Here is an 18,680-nt window from a genome sequence, read left to right on the forward strand (position 1 = left end):
GAGAGAGTAGAGAAGCCTCTTTAGAAACAGTCTCCCTCTAAAAGTTCTTACAAGGGAAAAAAGAGTTTTTGTAACTATACAAGATGATGGATGTTAACTAAACTTATGTGGTAATCATTTCACAATAGACAATAAACACTAATACATACATATGTCAAGTCATTGTACTGTACACCTTAAACTTAGACAGTGTCATACATGTCTATTATATCTCAATAAAACTGGGGGGAAAGTCTCCCATAAATTCTCGTAACACTTTGGAACTTACTTCTATGCCTTTATGATGAGATTCTGCCCAATGACTAATTATTTATGGATAAATGATGTCTCCTCATCTAGGCTGTACTCACGTTCACTCACTCAACAAACATTTACTCAGTACGTCAATATGGCAGGTGCTGGGGATGCACCGCCAGGCAAAATAAAAATGCCTGCGCTTGTGGAACTTATGCTCTGGTAGGGGGAGACAAACCATAAACAAGATTAGTAAGTAAATTATACAGTTTGTTTGAGGGTGATGAGTACACGGGGAAAAATCAACTAAGGTCTGACAATAGGTGACAATTTTTAGAAAATGGTCAGGTAGCCCTCATGGAGAAGATGACAAGTGGGCAGACTTCTAGAGTTTGAACGGCGATGATGACTAGCTTGAGGGCACTTTTCACAGCTGAATCACTAAAACAATTTAGCACATTTCCTCACATGAGGTAAACATTCAATAAATGTTTACTGATTAAATAAAATTCATAGACTTGGCTAAAACCAAATGCTAGATTGAAGATTAAGAATGACGTATCTTTAGCACATCAAAACTATGATTCCTACTGAAGCACCACCAGAGTGTCTGCCTATTCCTTCAAAAATAAAAAAAAAGCCTCAGGGTTTTTTGAGAATTACTTTGTGGAACTTATTCAATAGTGTTTGGGGATTTTGTTGGGTGTCCGATGGACATGTGTCCTGTTTGGGAGACCACCTCAGGGATGCTGTGGATGCCTGGTCATGGCATTGTACACCAGAGACTGGACATTAATGAATGCCAACTATAATTTTATGTGTATAATGTGATGGCTCGGTGTGAGGTCGGGGTGGTGGTGGATGGGGGGAGGGGGGTTCATGGTGTGAGGGATGTAAAAATAAAAAAAATAAATAAATAAATAAAACCACTGAATAATCCACATGAACACAGCAGACGTTATTAAAAATTACTATTACCATTAAAAAAAATAATAACTCCTCTTCAAGAAACTCACTTTTACTAATCCGCCTCCCATTATTTTAAATCCATAATCAGCATTTATATTCCACAGTACCTTTAGATATGTAAGTCAACTGGCAGTGGCTTTCTGCCATAAATATTATGGAGAGTTCCGGTCAAGACGGAGTAGTAGGTAAACGCTGTGCTTACCTTCTCTCAGGACCACATCAAAATTACAACTAAACTACAAAACAGCCATCGTTGAGAATTGCCTGAAATCTTGCTGAACCAAACAAAGCCCTACAACCAAGGATATGCAGAAACCACTTCAAGACTGGTAGGAGTGGCAGAGACGCGGAACAAGCTGGCCCCACACCCACCTGTGACCACTAAAAATGGTCAGGTGCTGGGGTGCTGGAGGTCCAAGGAGTTCCAGCCCCTTCCCAGCCAAAGTTTCCAGTGCTGGGGAGAGAAGTCCCCATAATTTCTGGCTCTGAAAACCAGCAAGATAGTGACTGAGTGAGACAGAGGGTGGCTGTACTCCCAAGCACTCCTCTTAAAGGGACTATGCAAAGACTTACCGAGGGAATCATTGGCTCTGAGTTCCGGTGCTGGGGCAGCAGCTGGAGAGACAACAGGGGCATATGTGGGGAGCTGAGTTGTCTAGTTTCAGGACGGGGGCTTAAGGGGCAGCTTTCTCCCAAATGGCAGAGCTGGTAGAGGCCATTGTTTCCTTTGTGAGCCCTCCCCCTTCCTGGCATGCAGCCACAAGTGGCCTCCATATCTGAGTCTCTGCTGTTTCATCTTCCATGCTCTGGTGATTTGAGACTTTGCCCCACCCAACTTTCAGGCATACCCAAACCAATTCCAATGGCTTTTTTGTACAAACCGCCTGCCTTGGATCATGCTGCAGACTTTCCTAGGGTCTCTCAAAGGATCACGGAACCCAGATGAGCAGCATCTGGCTTGAGTACGTCCAGTACCTCTGGTTGAGCAGTCCTAAGCTCAACATTAGCGGCAGCCGGCTTTGGTTCACAGCTTGGCCTCTTGAGGCACTTTCAACCATGGCATGGGTAGTGTCCAACTGCAAATTGCTTTGTGGCTCCTGCCGGATGGCCCTAAGTGGAGCATGGGCTGTGGCTGAACTTGACTTGCAGTGGGACCCCACCCATGTGGCCCTGGGTCTGGGCCCCCAAGCAGCCAGCTTCAAAACGAACTAGAGCATCACCCAGCTGCCTCCCAACACACCCAAGTGGCGGATTGGGCAGGCACCAGAGCCCTGCGGAGGCGGAGCCTGCTCTGTAGTTTCAGCCCCTGCACTGCAACTCCTCCACTGTAGTCACGGCCAGTCCTCACAACCAATTGCCAGAGGGTCAATCCCTCCCACTGACATGCAAACACCAACCGAGGCTCAATTACAAGAAAAGGGCACACACAACCCACACAAGGGACACACCTGGAGTGCATGGCTAAGGTGACCAGAAAGACTGTGTCACTGCACCCCACAGCACAGCTACTGTAATACATAAGGCCACTCTACTAAGACCGGGAGATATAGGAGCCCTGCCTAATACACAGAAACAAACACAGGGAGGCAGCAAAAATGGGGAGACAAAGAAACATGTCCCAGATGAAAGAACAGAACAAAGCTACAGAAAAAGAATTAAACAAAATGGAGACAAGCAATCTACCAGATGCAGTGTTCCATCACTGGTTATAAGGATGCTGAAGGATCTCAGGGAGAACTGCAACAAAGAGATAGGAAACATAAAAAGGGAGATTGAAAACATAAAAAAGAACCATAAATAAAGAATACAATAATGGAAAAGAAAAATACATTACAGAGAATCAACAGTAGATTAAATGAAACAGAGGACTGAATCAGTGATTTAGAAGATAAGGTAGAAGAAAACACCCAATCGGGACAGAAAAAGAAAAAAAATGCAAAAAATGGAGGAAAGTTTAAGGGCCCTCTCAGACAACATCAAGCATACCAACATTCACATTATAGGGATACCAGAAGGAGAAGAGAGCAAGGAACTGAAAGTCTATTTGAAGAAATAATGACTGAAAATTTCCCTGACCTGGTGAAGGAAATAGATATACAAACCCAGGAATCACAGAGTCCCAAACAAGATGAAACCAAAGAGGCCCCACCAAGACACATCATAATTAAAATGCCAAAGGTTAAAGACAAAGAGAGAATCTTAAAAGCAGCAAGAGAAAAGCAGTTGGTTACTTACAAGGGAGCTCCCAGAAGACTATAGGTTGATTTCTCAACAGAAACTTTGCAGGCGAGACGGAATCTGCAGGAAATATTCAAAGTGATGAAAATAAAGGACCTACAACCAAGATTACTCTACCCAGCAAAGCTATCATTCAGAATTGAAGGACAAGTAAATAGCTTCCCAGACAAAAAAAGCTGAAGGAGTTCATCACCACCAAACCAGTATTACAAAGAATCTTAGAGGGACCTCTTAAAAATGAATATAAATAAATAAATAGTCAATAACTACCTACCTATCAACAGTTACTTTCAATGTAAATGGAATAAATGTTCCAATCAAAAGAAGAGGGGTTGAATGGATAAGAAAACAAGACCCTTACATATGCTGCCTACAAGAGTCTCACTTCAGATCAAAAGACACACACTGAAAGGAAAGGGACAAAAAAAGATATTTCATGAAAATGGAAACAAACTGAAAATCTGGGGTCTCAATACTTATACCAGAAAAAAACAGACTTTCAAACAAAGACTATAATAAGAGACAAAGAGGGACCTAGTAATCCCACCTCTGCGTATTTATCCAAAGAAACTCAAAATGCTATTTCAAGGGGTCTGCATCCATATTTCCGTTGCAGCATTACTTACAATAGTGAAAATATGAAGACAACCTGGGTGTCCCTGAATGGATGAATAGATAAAGAAGTGGCAAATACATACAGTGGAGTATTACTCAGCTGTAAAAAAGAATGAAATATTGCCATCTGCGATTACATGGATGGACCTATAGGGTATTGTGCTGAGTGTAGTAAGTGAGACAGTGAAAGACAAATGTCACATGATTTCACTTATAAGTGGAATCTAAAGAGCAAAATAAACAAACAAAACAGAAACAAACTCATAAATACAGAAAACGTTTTGATGGTTGCCAGATAGGAAGAGGGTTGACGGTGGGTCAAAAAGGGGAAAGGATTAAGAAGTACAAATTATTGTTATACAGTAGTCATGGGGATGCAGGGTATAGCTTAAGGAATATAGACAGTAATATTTTAATAACTATGTATGGTGTCAGATGGGTACTAGATCTATCAGGGTGATAGATGGGAGGGGGTTGGTTGCAAGGTGAAAAAGGTGAAGGGAGTAAGAAGTACAAATTGGTAGCTACAAAATAGCATGGGGATGGAAAGTAAAGCATAGGGAATATAATCAATAATATGGTAATAGCTATGTATAGTGCCCGGTGGGTACTAATCAGGGGGATCACTTCATAATTTATATAAATGTCTAGCTACTATTATTATACACCTGAAATTAATATAAAATTATTGAATGTCACTGTAATTAAAAAATTAAAAAGGGGGGGAAACAAAAGGGAATGAGAGGTTCAAAGTTCCAGGTAGTAAACATAAGTCTTGGGATATGTAATATACAGCATAGGAAATATCGTCAATAATATTGTGATAGTGTGGTATACGGTGTCAGATGGATGCTGGACTTACCATGGTGACCACTTCTTTAGCAGAGGGAATATAATCAATAATATGGTAATAACTATGTATAGTGTCAGGTGGGTACTGTTGAATAACTATGACGTACACCTGAAACTAATATAATATTGTTTGTTAGCTATATTTTAATAAAAATCTAAAAAGAAAGTTTATGTGCCATGATAAACACTATGTTTGTCAGAAGGGACCTTGCATTGTTTAATTTTAGGTTTAAATGACAAAAATATCTCAAATATGTACATGTATGATTCAGTGATTATTGTATAATTACATCATACTTACAAACTATCAGTAATAAATTGTTTTAACTCACATACAACAGTTAACATAAACTTTTCCAATAAATTATTCCACACATGTATATGCTTATTGAATCTATTTAATTGTTCAAACTGTGTTAGAGAATAATATTTTGGAATACATATTTCATTAGATTCAGTTACAACATAAATGATTTCCAATGGGAATTTCTTACACTATCCTGATTATCAAAAAACATTTTTTATCAAAAAAATCTGTATCATATGCTACCAAATCTGTTATATCACAGTATTTTTTCAATTATGCAGTTAATTATATCACCTTTAGCTAATTGGTTTCATAAATATTAGCGATCCCATATTAACTTATTTTTATAGCCATTTCTAAAATATGTTTTCCAATCATTATTTTTCTAATGAAAACCTATAATTGACCTGTGTTTACATATCAATTTTCTCTACACAGTTTTACTTTTTAAAAAGAGAATAGCATGGAATGCGCAAAAGCTCTGGTTCTCCAAGGCAAAGCCAAAAAAAAAAAAAAAAAGGCAAAATTTAATTATGTCTTCTGATTTTTAGCCTTGAGTTTTATTGTCTCTCCCTGTCTATTTTTTTAAATGCTAGAAATCATTTTCTTAAGGGCGTATACCCCTTCGGGCAAGGATGATAAGTGAGAGATTCAATACTTAGAGTGTGAACGTATACTTGATTAAGTAATTACCTATAAAAATAAAAATGCTACCATAAATTATTGGGGGGGGGAGTTTGTTTTACATTATCAATAAATTGTGGTTTCAAATTCATTGGTAGTAAATATGTTAACTTTCTGGATCAAAATGGAGAACCTTTCAAGATAAGGAGCTATGCAGTCAGCAATGACTTAAATTAGTCAGAAAAGCAGGAATCCGGGGTCAAGGCTGTTTCCACCATTATGGTCTTACCACCATATAAAAGTGGGACCCTATTTGTGTAGCACTTGTTTCTGTCATAAGTGTAACAGGTCTCATTGTCTTCATCACAGATATTGCTCTGGGTGACAGTAATTATTTGATTATCCAGCTCCACTTCCGTAGGATCACATTTTTTACAGCTGGAAAACAAATATATGCATTAGACAATACCCATCAAATCTTGTCTCGGAATCTGAGCAACTATACATTTCTATGTGAAATAAATTACTTCTTGCAGGTCTGACCTGACAACTGACAAAGGGTAACTCCTTTCAGAACTCAGCTGTTCTACAATACACAACAGTTTATGGAGATTTTCTACCTTTAATATATAAAAAATTAGTTGACAGTAAGCAATATGATATGATAATATGATTGTTTTGTCTCTACCATGCAGCAACTTCTACTCTGGTAGGTTTATTCCCAATTATACGTATATTGGGATTATAAAAGTTGCTTATAGTGACAAGGAAGGATTTAAAATAAAAAATAAAAAGGTTTGAAATTGGATTCTACAGTTCCCAAAGAATCACCTGTATGTTGATGTATGTCTGTATGTCTGAAATCCAATTATCGAGTTAGTAAGACAAACTGACCCTTCCTGTACTAGTGGCAAAATTTCTTCACAATAAACTTATAGCTACCTTTTATTTGCAATAAAGTTTTGTGAATTTATGATACCTAATTATTAACAAAAATTAATGTATTCAAAAGTTCAAATTATATTGGTAAGTGTTTATACCTCAACATATTTTCCAAAACACTCTTACTAACAAGTTCATTTTTAAAAGTTACTAACTTCCATATCTATATTAGTATGAAGAAAAATCTCTTACAGATCAGACAAATGGTACACAAATTTGGTTCTTAATGGTGAGGTGGGATCAGAGATATTCTCCCTGTTATTCAGAGGAACCCTAAAAAAAGAGAGAAAGAAAACAAATCAAAATAATGAAACTGCAGATATTACTATTTTGGGTTAATAGGCATATGGCTAGGACAGTACTTACTCCTTCATGAGGCTATTTAGTACATTTAGCACTCTATAAGCACTCTATAGTAATACTCCTACTCAGAGTTCACAGTAATTTGCTATACTTTAAACATTTCCTAGTGAAAATAAACTTCACTGCAACTCCTCAGTATCAATGATCTTTGCTTACGTGGCAAATCCCTGCTTTTCCTTTAAAAATCAGCTCAAGTTTTACCCTCTCTATAATGGTTACTGTGATCCCATCCTCACCCCTCAATAAACTCCTTCATATGTTAGTCTCATTAATGTTCGTATATCCTTATTATAAAAAGTGTCATATCATAGTTGCTTATCTACAGAGTAATTGCTTCCCTAAACTACACTAAGTTCCTTGAGGCAAAAACATGTACGTATTCCCAGTGCCTTGCTAGATGTGTGGCATGTAGAATACGTTTAACAGTTGTGGAATGAATGGACAGATATTATTATCCACATTTTTTGAGAGGCAAAAGTTATAAACCAGAGAGGTCAGCAACCTATCCAAGATCACACAACTATAACTGGAATCCACATTTCTTGATTTGGTGATGTTCCATGAAAAAATAGATAATCTTATCAACTAGTTCAGTTGATTCCATTAACTTTTACATTTTTCATCTATATCATCATTTCTTCTCATATGAACTCCTCCTTGCCAAAAGATACAAAGAAAAACTTTTTTTTTCCTCACTTAGTACTTAGCAATACCATCCACATAAATATCCAAGCAAAAACTTGGACACCATCCTTGAGTCTTCCCTCTCTGTCATGACCTATATCTAATCCATCTCAACAGTTCAACTGATTCTAACTCTTTGCATCTGTGAAATCCATCCACTTGGTTCAGGACGCCACCATTTCACTCCTAGTAACACCCCACTTCAGTCTTGATCCTCCAATGCAATAGCCACATTATTACTAAAATGCTTTTCTAAAATACAAGCCCAATTTCCCTCTCTGCTTAAAACCTACAGTGTCTCCCCACAGATAACAGGGTCTCCTTAAGATGGCCTGGAAGACACTTACTTTGTGGTATGCCTCTCACTCTCCAGCTTCATCTCTCACCATGCCACCCTCTTTACACTAGATGCCAGCTGTAATAACAGTTTGCAATTCCACGTATTTACCATGCTGTTCTCATCTCCAAGTCCTAACAATAACAACAACAAAATAACAGTTCTAACATTTACTAAGTGCTTACCATGTGTCTCGTACTAAGCTAAACATCTTACATGATGATCTCCTATAACCCTTCCAGCAACCCTGTTTCCTTTTCTTAGAATGATCTGCCTCACCTAGCAACCCGGTCATTCCCCACACCCATTTACCTAGTTAACTCCTATTCAAACAGCTAACAGCCATCATCCACTTCCATCATTTACTCCAAATATCCCTTCTTGCTTCCCACTGCCACTCTCGACCTGTCCCCCAGGACTGAACTAGGTGCCACTCCTTTAGTGCTCCTGTAACATCATATGCCAATTCCTGTCACTGCATTTACAATACTGTATTGTAATTGTTTAAAGTTCCCTACTCGACTATAAATTCTTCAGTGGTCCCAAGCAATCATCTGTGGTATTCAGTAGTACTCAATAAATGTTTGCTGAGTGAATGAAAGGATTTATTCTTTATTAGACTGTAAAGGCTCTAGTAGTATCAGAAAAGGCTTTAAATAATGAGAAAGATAAGGGAATAAACATGTGTGAGTGTCTATGGTGGGTCAAACACTATTCTAGATGCTTTTATACATTATCATATTATTATGTCAATCCTCACAATTCTATAAAGTATGTGTGTATATCTACATATATATACATATACGTATATAACTATACATAGTCATATACGTAGTTATATACGTATACGTATATACGTAACATATATACATATGTATACATGTATACATGCTTTAGATGCCAATGTCATGGATGCCATCCTTCAAGTTATGTGCTTCTCCAATTGTTCTGTCTCTAATAGGGACCTTTGTGGTATAGAGTCTGCTAGAGGAAGTAATGTCCAAGCTGAGACATTCAGGTTGAGGAGGAGCTAACCAGGCTAAGGCGGATGAGAGGAAGAGTTTTTCAAGCAGAGGAACTAATATACGCAAAAACAGAAGAAAGCACTGTGAGTTTGGAAAAATAAAGGCACTACAAGGTTGCTGGATTTTCAAAAGAGGCAAAAAAAATGGCTATGGAAGAGAATGAGAGTTATGCTGAGTGTTGTAGGTTAAGCTGAGGCACTTGTAATGTATCCCAATAATGTTGGGGAAACCAGCAGAGGGATTTTAAAAAATATAGTATTAACTGACACAAAAGTTAGGTGAATAAATAACAGCCAAATATTTCTTGCCAGAAACTATACAGTCTTTAAAAGGAATAGATCTCAATTTATCTTTATAATAACCCCATGAAATACATACTATTTCCCCCCTATTTGGAGATGAGAAAGTTAAAGTTTAGAGTGGATCAGTAATTTGCATACAAGAGCACACAGCTTTAAGTGACCCAGTCAGAACTTAAATCAAAATTTTAAATACATTATACTTCTCCCATTGATTAAATGGGATTGAATGCCATGTTCTGTTTCAATAAGTACTTGATCAGGGGTAAACTACTCACGGTAGGAGTGGTTCACAAGGAAGACATTTACTGATTGGATCCAATAGGAATCTCATTTCTTAAATATTATTAGCAATTTTGCTATTGAATAAGATGATCATAGCTTATAACTTAGACGATGTGTGAAATGAAATCTGAATATCTGAAGTCCAATATACAAGGGAAGACTAAAACAAATTAGTCATCTGATTAGTCTAGCTTACCTTTATGCAGATAATTGAGTTCAGTGTAAAATACTAAGTAATCCATATATGGCACAAAATAAGGCTTTGAGTGTTATCTCAAGTTTCAGTTTCAACTGATCAAGGACAATTAAAAGTTCTGATTCAAATAGAAATAACTGCATATAAACAGAGCATGTTGATGATTCGATCTGAGCCTTCAGTTCTAATCTGATCTAGCTGACTGGTTTTAGATCCTGTGGAAACCTTGTTCCTTTCCCAACTTGTTGATAACTGGCTCAAACCCATTGATCAGATTCAACTTGATGTAAGGTGCTGCACATCAAAAAGAGGAGCAAAGATACAGATATTACATTCAAACAATGGCTAATATCACAAAGGATCTCTGCTTACAACATGAAAAAAAAATGAAAATACAAAATACCACATACCTAATTCTGATGTTTCTCTCCACAACGTCTTGACTAGGGTCTTCGGGAGAAGGGATGATCCTGGAAGTAATGCGTGCACACTTACATTTGTTGTTAACAAGGAGAGTGCTTTCATCTTCATCTTGGGCTTGAAAGATAAAACATTAGAAGACATGGAAATGAAAGTCTATTTATAAACTTCGTATTGAGTTAACCTATCTTTTCTCCTGCAGAAAAACTAAGTTTTGTAGTTGATCAGTTTCAGCTTTCTGAGTTTGTTCTCCTTCCTAATCTAAAACAGCTAAATGGAATTTCAAAGCATAACAAAGGAAATCCAAATAGAGCACAAAAGGAATTTTCTTTTTCCCTGGAACCAATCTATGGGAACCTGAACTGACAGAATTCTGGTTTTAATCTAATGCTTTACATAAAGGCACAGCTCTCTAAATGATATAGCCTTGGAAAACATCAGTGCCAAATGCCAAAATAAGAGGGGAAAAAACCAAAAAGCTAGACTGCATTTCTCTCAGACCAAAATAACCCATTCAAAAGTGAATAAAAAAATAACGTTAGCCTTTATAAACTCAGTTGGAAGTGTTACATCTTTCCATATATATTTTTTGCTTAGATTGCATGTTTTCCCCTAATACAATCTTATTTTGTAAGACTTTTAAATATTCTCCGCTACAATTTTCCTAAATTTAATTATATCCTTCTTTTTCATAATAACAATTAGGATATCATGGTATAATGATTCAATCAAATAAAATAATAGGTGCTATATTAATACTTCTTATAAGAATTATCTTAAAAGTTATAGTATATATAGAGTGCCATAAATTTGCAAAAACAATATAGAAAATGTTGAGAAGTATAAGCTGTATTTAATATAATAGGCCTGGGTAAAGAAAAAAATTAATAAATGAATACACAGATGACCATTAAAGCCTTAACTCTGAATGTCAACATTTATTGTTTAATCTGAATATTAGACAAAGAAGTCTGGTAAGTATTGCAAAGAATAAATTTGAAAAATATCTTATTATCTGGACTTAGATCAGTTAACTGATATTTAAAGAGTTAATAATAGCTTTATTTAATAGTGCTAATTAAATAATAATAATGTTAAATATCTTTTTTTCCTATAATTTTAGCTAAGTGGCCTTTAAAATTTCTTCCCATCAAGTCTCAACTAAAAAAACAAACAAAAAAGATTTAGAATATGAATTCAATTTATAAAGATTAAATGAGTCAGATAAACATCATTGTAACTGGAAGTCTAATTATTCCATAGATGATCCCAGAGCACAGAGGACCTAATGGCAGTATTTCAATCTTAATGATAAGTCATTACAGACATTTTAAGACTATTGTTATTGTGCTTATAATTGTTTGAAGTACTTTATAATGCATTATTGTGCTATTATTCATAGTTCTTAATAAATCTTCCCATAAAAGTCTGTAAGATATTGGAGAAGAAACATTATGAAGTCAATTCTAGATAATAACTCTTAACATTTTGAAAAAAGATGACTTAAATGGTGTCCTCTTCCCTACTTCTGTACTCATGACTCTTAGTTTTTCTCAACAAAATACAAATGTGCATGTAATACCTGACCAAAAATATAGATTGAATCAAGTATGTGACTTGACAATTAAGTCTTAAATAGAAAATGTCTATGTTTTATTTATGGCGTATGATTTCTTACCAGAAAACCTAGGGGAAAACTATCATTACTGTTATTATATAAAAATATTAGGCAGCCTAATATACCTACCAGAAAATGTACAAATACTTTTAATTCACCAAGATTTCTAAGATTCTAATATGCTGTCTCACTGATGCATTATTTTTCCTAATAAACCTGTTGTTATAGACTAGGCCTTAATTTATTTCAAGAGCACCTGAGACATAGCTCAATAAATATTTGTTAAATTTAATTCAGATCAAACAAATAAGAAAATAGACTTAGCACATACAAGGTATGAACATAATGAGTTTACTAAAATGTGATTCTCTCACACAGGCAGAATAAGATAGTAGTGTGAGCTACAGGGTCAGATGGCCTGGGTTCTCCCTACGACGTGCTGGCTGTGTGACATGAGGTAAGTTATTTTGCCTCTCTAAATCTCATGGGCTCAACTATCTGTCAGAAATTAAAATAGTACCTATCCTCAAACGGTTATGAGAATTAAATGAAATATTAGGTTGGTACACACACACACATACATACACACACACACATATGTATTTTACATATATGTTTTTAGGTATATAAACATATATTTACACAAAAGATATAATATACGTTTTACTATTACTACCAGTATCTTTATATTGTAAATATTATTAGAAATTCATTATTCTTAATGCTAAATTAGTGCAAAAATACATTTTAAATGACTTCTTAATTATATCATACTCAGTCTTTAAATAAGATTAAGTCCAGTAAGTGTTAGAAACAATCCAGCCAAATTATATCACTTCTAATTCATGTGCCCTTCTAGATGAAAATGATTAAATACTGTACTTCTATATTCAGAATGTATTCCATTTTCTACAATAGTTTGAAGGGTTAATAAACAAAATAACTGAAGTTCAGCCATCAAGTTATAGGCACACTGTAGAACATTAAACATTGCTAAAGGGTCATAATAAATCTGTAGGCTCAGATCCAAGTTGCTAGAACTAATACCAATCTCTCTGGGAAAATAAAATCCCAATGCATTCTATGTTGTATTTACAGTAATTATTACTTCATTTCTCCAGAATATTATTTTAAGACACTTGAGGAGAGGACTACTAATTTTCAAGGTTTAATATGGATATTCACATAAGTATAGCTATTAGTACTTATATAGAAATACATATTTTTATTAAGCAAAATAAATAGGCAAAAAAAATAAGATAAAAGAAAAAGAATACAAAGAATTACAGTGATTCTCGTCTGAGTGAAGATCACTGTCCATATAAAGATGAAGGCATGTTAGAAAAATGTAGCCAGCTAGCTGATCAACCAAAGCACAAACATATGTTTAAATCTGAAGAACAGATCTGTGTCATATTTTTCCTTTATCTGGGTTCATTTTCAAAATACCACATACCTGTCACAAGAACAGCCTTAACAAAAATGGCGAGGACTCCCCAGAAAAACAAATGGTTCTTCATCTTGACTTCACTTCTTTTGAAAACTGGAGCTAAAAATGTCAGGGTTAAGGTGTGTGATGCATAAGGAGTGTGCAAATGATGGTGCTTCTGCTTTCTTAAAATAATGCTCCAGCAGCTAACCAACGGAAAACAATCACAACTGCGGTTGAAGTCTGAAAGTGTAATGCACTGGAAAGAAATGTATGGCTCAGATTTATGTATTTTCTTCCAAAGCCTCCCCAAAAGCCACGTTTTGATGCAATTACTTTTTATTTTACACTTACTCTACATACTTAGACCAAGAGACTAACAATAATTTCAAGGTAAGAGTCCGCATTCAGAATGTTTAAATAGGACTACTCAACTTTATTACCAACATAATAAAGTTTTCAAATATCTATGACATTTGTTGTTCCTAGAACAATACATGAAGGGAAGAGAAAGAGGACAAATGAATTCAAGCTCGTTAAGGTCCCAATTGTATCTTTATGTCAACTTTTTCTTCTAGTCCTATGAACCAAGCTACCAGATTTAAATATACACATTACATGTCACATATATAATATATACATATTCTAATAAAATTCTGATAACTTTCAGTTACTTTATAAACTTAAACACGGAATGGGAAATTAGAAACAGGTGGATTCTGGGTGTAACAGTTACCACATTTTAACCTGATAGCATTAAGGCAGACCTTGTGTTTACTCATCTAGTAACACCTTTCAGAACTGTAAACCCATGAAATGATTTTCATCTGAGATGCTTCAACAGCAAACTGAATCACTGTAGTATGTCTTGTAAATTGTTTTTCATTAATTAGTGCAAAAGTATATATATAAGCTTTTGGACAGGGCAACCCCCTCCCTTCTTCCCCAACATGCTACGATTTCCTGTCTCTTAGGCGGGCTTGTTTCAAGAACATGTTGGCTACATTTATATTAACATCAAATCTATGTTACTTTTGGTTCTTGTTATCTCATTTTTTAAGGGTCTCCTAGAATTTTGAGAGATACTAAAGAAATATTTCAGGATCGTAAGTAGACAAGCAGATTTCACAACTAGCAGTACAAAATGGCAGAATAAAAGCTATTAAAAGGCTGGCACATAATTGCATTCCTTCAATCAATATGTATTGAAAGTATAGCAAGAACAGAGTGCCAGGCACTAAAACACACAATATTACTATACTGTCAAACTTTACTTTCTTTTTATTTCTACTATTATAGCATTTAGAAACTATGTGGGGTTAAGAAAAATATACTGGATTCACATGAACAATTATGTATAGTAGAAAAAGAAACAGATCTGAAAGCACATTATTTTAGTATGTGGTCAGGATGTCAAAACAAATATCAACCATTCAAGAGCTCCTCATTTCTAACGATAGTTTCCAAATAACTGATCACTCCAAAAAAGAGTAAATAGAAGTTAGCTGGACACTTTTTTTAAAGTCATTATTCCCCTGAAAATAAACTCACGGCTAAACTGCCTTGAAAATAAACTCAAGGCTAGACTGTCTCCCCAAAGCAAGTTTGTCCTGGGGACAAACTAAAGCTTCCCCCAAAGCTTATTTTTTATAAAAGTAAAGATTATCTGATTCATAAATACTAAGCTAAACAAAGCTCTCTATTTGGTGTTTCTATTCTTTCAGTCTTATAGTTTTGTATTTCTATTATGTAAATTATGCATCTAAAAATATCTTTTTCTCTTTAATTAAAGTTCATTGGGGTGACAACTGTTAGTAAAGTTACATAGACTTCAGGTGTACAATTCTTTAATACATCATCTATATCTCACATTATGTCTTCACCACTCAGAGTCAGTTCTCTTTCCATCACCAATATTTGATCCCATTTATTCTCTTCCAGAACCCCCCTCTGCCTTTACTCTCTGGTAACTACTAAACTATGGTCTATGTCTACGAGTTTTTGTTTCTTCATTTATTTGTCTTGTTCTTTTGTTGTTCTCAGTTTTGTATACCACATATCAGTGAAATCATACGGTACTCAACTTTTTCTGATTTATTTTGCTTAGCATTATAATCTCAAGATCCATCCATGTTGTCACAAATGTTCCTATATCATCTTTTCTTACTGCTGAATAGTATTCCATTGTGTATATATAGCACAACTTCTTTATCCATTCATCTATTGAAGGACACTTTGGTTGTTTCCATGTCTTGGCCACCGTAAATAAAGCTGCAATGAACACTGGAACACATATGTCTTTATAGATAAATGTTTTCAGATTTTTTGGGTAGATACCCAGGACAGGGATTGCTGAGTCAGATGGTAATTATATTCTTAATTTTTTGAGGAACCTCCACACTGCCTTCCATAAAGGCTGCACCAGTCTGCATTCCCACCAACAGTGTATGAAAGTTCCTTTTTCTCCACAGCCTCTCCAACACTTGTTACTATTTGTCTTGTTGATGATAGTCATTCTAACTGGTGTGGGGTGATATTTCATTGTGGTTTTTATTTGCATTTCTCTGATGATTAGTGATGTTGGACATTTTTTCATTTGTCTATTCACCATTTGTATGTCCTCTTTGGAGAAATGCCTCTTCAGGTTCTCTGCCCATTTTTTAATTGGATTGTTTGTTTTTTGTTGTTGTTGAGTTGTATGAATTCCTTATATATTTTGGATATTAGCCCTTTATCAGAGGCATTATTTGCAACAATCTTCTCCCATTCAGTTGTTTGTCTCTGTCGATGGTTTCTTTTGCTGTGCAGAAGCTTTTAAGTTTGATATTGTCCCATTCATTTATTTTAGCTTTTACTTCCCTTGCCTTTGGAGTCAAATTCATCAAATGCTCTTTGAACCAAGGTCCATAAGTTTAGTACTTATGCTTTCTTCTATGCAGTCAGTTTATTGTTTCAGGTCTTATGTTTAGGTCTTTGATCATTTTGAGTTAATTTTGGTACATGGTGACAGATAGTAGTCCAGTTTCATTCTTTTGCACGTGCCTTTCCAATTCTCCCAGCACCATTTATTGTAGAGGCTGTCTTTTCTCCATGGTATGCTTTTGGCTTCTTTGTCAAAAATTATCTGTCCATATTTATGTGGGTTTATTTCTGGGTTCTCAATTCTATTTCACTGGTCTGTGTGTCTGTTTTTCTGCCACTACTATACTTTTAAAAAATATCTTAATAAAAATAAGGTATGGATATCCAAGTGGCACTTTAGCCACCAGAAGACTTACCTATACTTGCAGTATAGTATCAGGACCAGTGTTCTGCCAAGTGTGGTCCATGGGTCAGCTTCACCTAGAGTACTAGTCAAAATATGGATTTCCTAGTTACAAACAATCAGAATTTCTGGAGATGTGACCTTGAAATATGCATTATTAAAAAGAATTCCAGTTGATTCTCATGTACACTAAAAATTGAAAATTGGTAGACCAGCAGTATTAACTATTTATGGAAAAGCAAGAAGTTACTAAAGGTAATTTTTTTTAACAAATAGGCTTACACTGAAAACAACTTAGCTGAGTCTTCTATTTATTTTTACAATTCTGTGCTATACGCAAATTGTTTCATAATCTTTTTAGCACTGATCAATATATCTCTATATATTGATATATCTCTATAGAGATACATATCTATATCTCTAAACTATATATACATACATTCCTAGGTTAACTTTTAAACCATTTCATCTCATTTTTATCATATTCTTCCCACAAAAAAAATGTAAAGTGTGAATAATAGAACCCTTTCCATGCAAGTGAGTTAAGTAATTGGGAACTTAACTACATGTTCTAAATTTTTCACCAAAAATGGTTTATTTTTCCACATTTATACATAATATTCTACAGTAAGAAGTTCAGATTCATCTGGATGAAAGAGATCTTAAGGTAATTTATCTTCACCTTCTTTACTCACACTCAAATTTTGTTACCATTTCCTGTACAAGTCGAAGTTCAGCATTTGTTTCAAAACCATCTAAAATAGGTCAGTGCTTCACTTCCTCTAACACAACTTATTATATTTGGAATACTCAAATCATGACAGACTTTATTCTCTTGAGAAACAGAGAATACACTCTCTTTGTTTGCTCCTATCTCATTGGCAACTCCTTTTCAGTCTTGCTGAATTTTCCTCTGAATATTGAGGCTCGCTCCTCAGCCTTCTCTTTTCTCTCAACCTCTCCCTAATTATTTTTATCTGATTCCATGGCTGTGAATATAGGACATGCTGTGACTTTCAAATATCTAACTGTAGACTTTACCTTGCCCATTGAGCTCCATACTTCCAGCCAACTTTCTATTTGATATCTCCACTTGGCTGTCTAACAGGTCTCTAAAACTTAACCAGGCAAAGCAGTCCTCTTGGTGACCAAGCCATCCTCACATTCCCACTCCAATCCTTTTCTGTCTCTCGGCTTCCTCATCTCAGTCAATGGCACTTCCATCCACCTGGTTGCTCAAGCCAAAAATCTCTTCTTTGATTCCTTGTTTTCTTCTCCCCAACATTCAGTTTACCATTATGTCCTATTGGTTTTATTTTTAAAATATATCCCAAATTTATCTGATTCTCTCCATTTTCACTGTCACCCTAGTCCAAGCGTCCATCCTTGTTTTTAGACTACTACAATAGCCTCAGTAATAAGAGGTGATTTTTCCTTTGCAATGGCAACTAGGACTCACAGCTGACAAACGACAATGGCTATGTACCCCAAATTCTAAAGAGAGTCAGACACTTCCTCCAAGGTTTAACAAGAGGCAACAGAACTCAACTTACTGTCATCAACCACCCTCACCTCTCCCAAGCTCCCTCCTCCAGTCTTAAGAGAACTTTGCGAGGGAAAGAGAATGCCGTCATAGGAGCTATTGACCTTGTGGAAATAGTAGTGTTTGTGGAAAGAGACTTTCTCCCCTTTCCTCTTGGGAGACGGAAAGACAGGGTGCTCTTCTCTCCTCAAAGTCAAGTGAGGAGAGATTCAAGAAAATAACTCAAAAAGATCCAGGACCATGCAAGAAAGGGAAATGGAGAAGCATAATAGTTAAGGAAAAGGATTCTGAGTCTGACTACTGGAGTTTGTCTTCCAATCCTCCACTTACTAGGTACCATATGTCCCCGAAAATAAGACCTACCCCGAAAACAACGCCCAGTTAAGATCGTCAGCCAGACGGACGCATTTAGTACGTTACAACATGTTCCAGAAG

At 35.7% G+C, this 18,680-nt stretch overlaps 1 protein-coding gene across 5 annotated transcripts in view; it reads right to left on the reverse strand.

The window, feature by feature from the left end:
* Positions 1–5,103: 5,103 nt before the first annotated feature.
* JCHAIN (joining chain of multimeric IgA and IgM) overlaps positions 5,104–18,680 on the reverse strand; it is a 33,598-nt gene continuing 20,021 nt past the window's right edge. For 2 of the 5 annotated variants that reach the window (XM_081057297.1, XM_081057298.1), the window contains 4 exons: positions 13,465–13,557; positions 10,381–10,507; positions 6,974–7,054; positions 5,167–6,277 (listed from right to left, as the gene is read on the reverse strand). In XM_081057297.1, the coding sequence (XP_080913423.1) occupies positions 6,073–6,277; positions 6,974–7,054; positions 10,381–10,507; positions 13,465–13,557 (506 nt within the window). In that variant the 3' untranslated portion in view covers positions 5,167–6,072. Of the gene's footprint in view, positions 6,278–6,973; positions 7,055–10,380; positions 10,508–13,464; positions 13,558–18,680 lie in introns of all 5 variants that reach the window. The other 3 variants (XM_081057299.1, XM_081057300.1, XM_081057301.1) reach the window with 3 other exon arrangements.

This window comes from Rhinolophus hipposideros, assembly GCF_964194185.1.
Source record: "Rhinolophus hipposideros genome assembly, chromosome: 1".
Taxonomy (NCBI): domain Eukaryota; kingdom Metazoa; phylum Chordata; class Mammalia; order Chiroptera; family Rhinolophidae; genus Rhinolophus; species Rhinolophus hipposideros.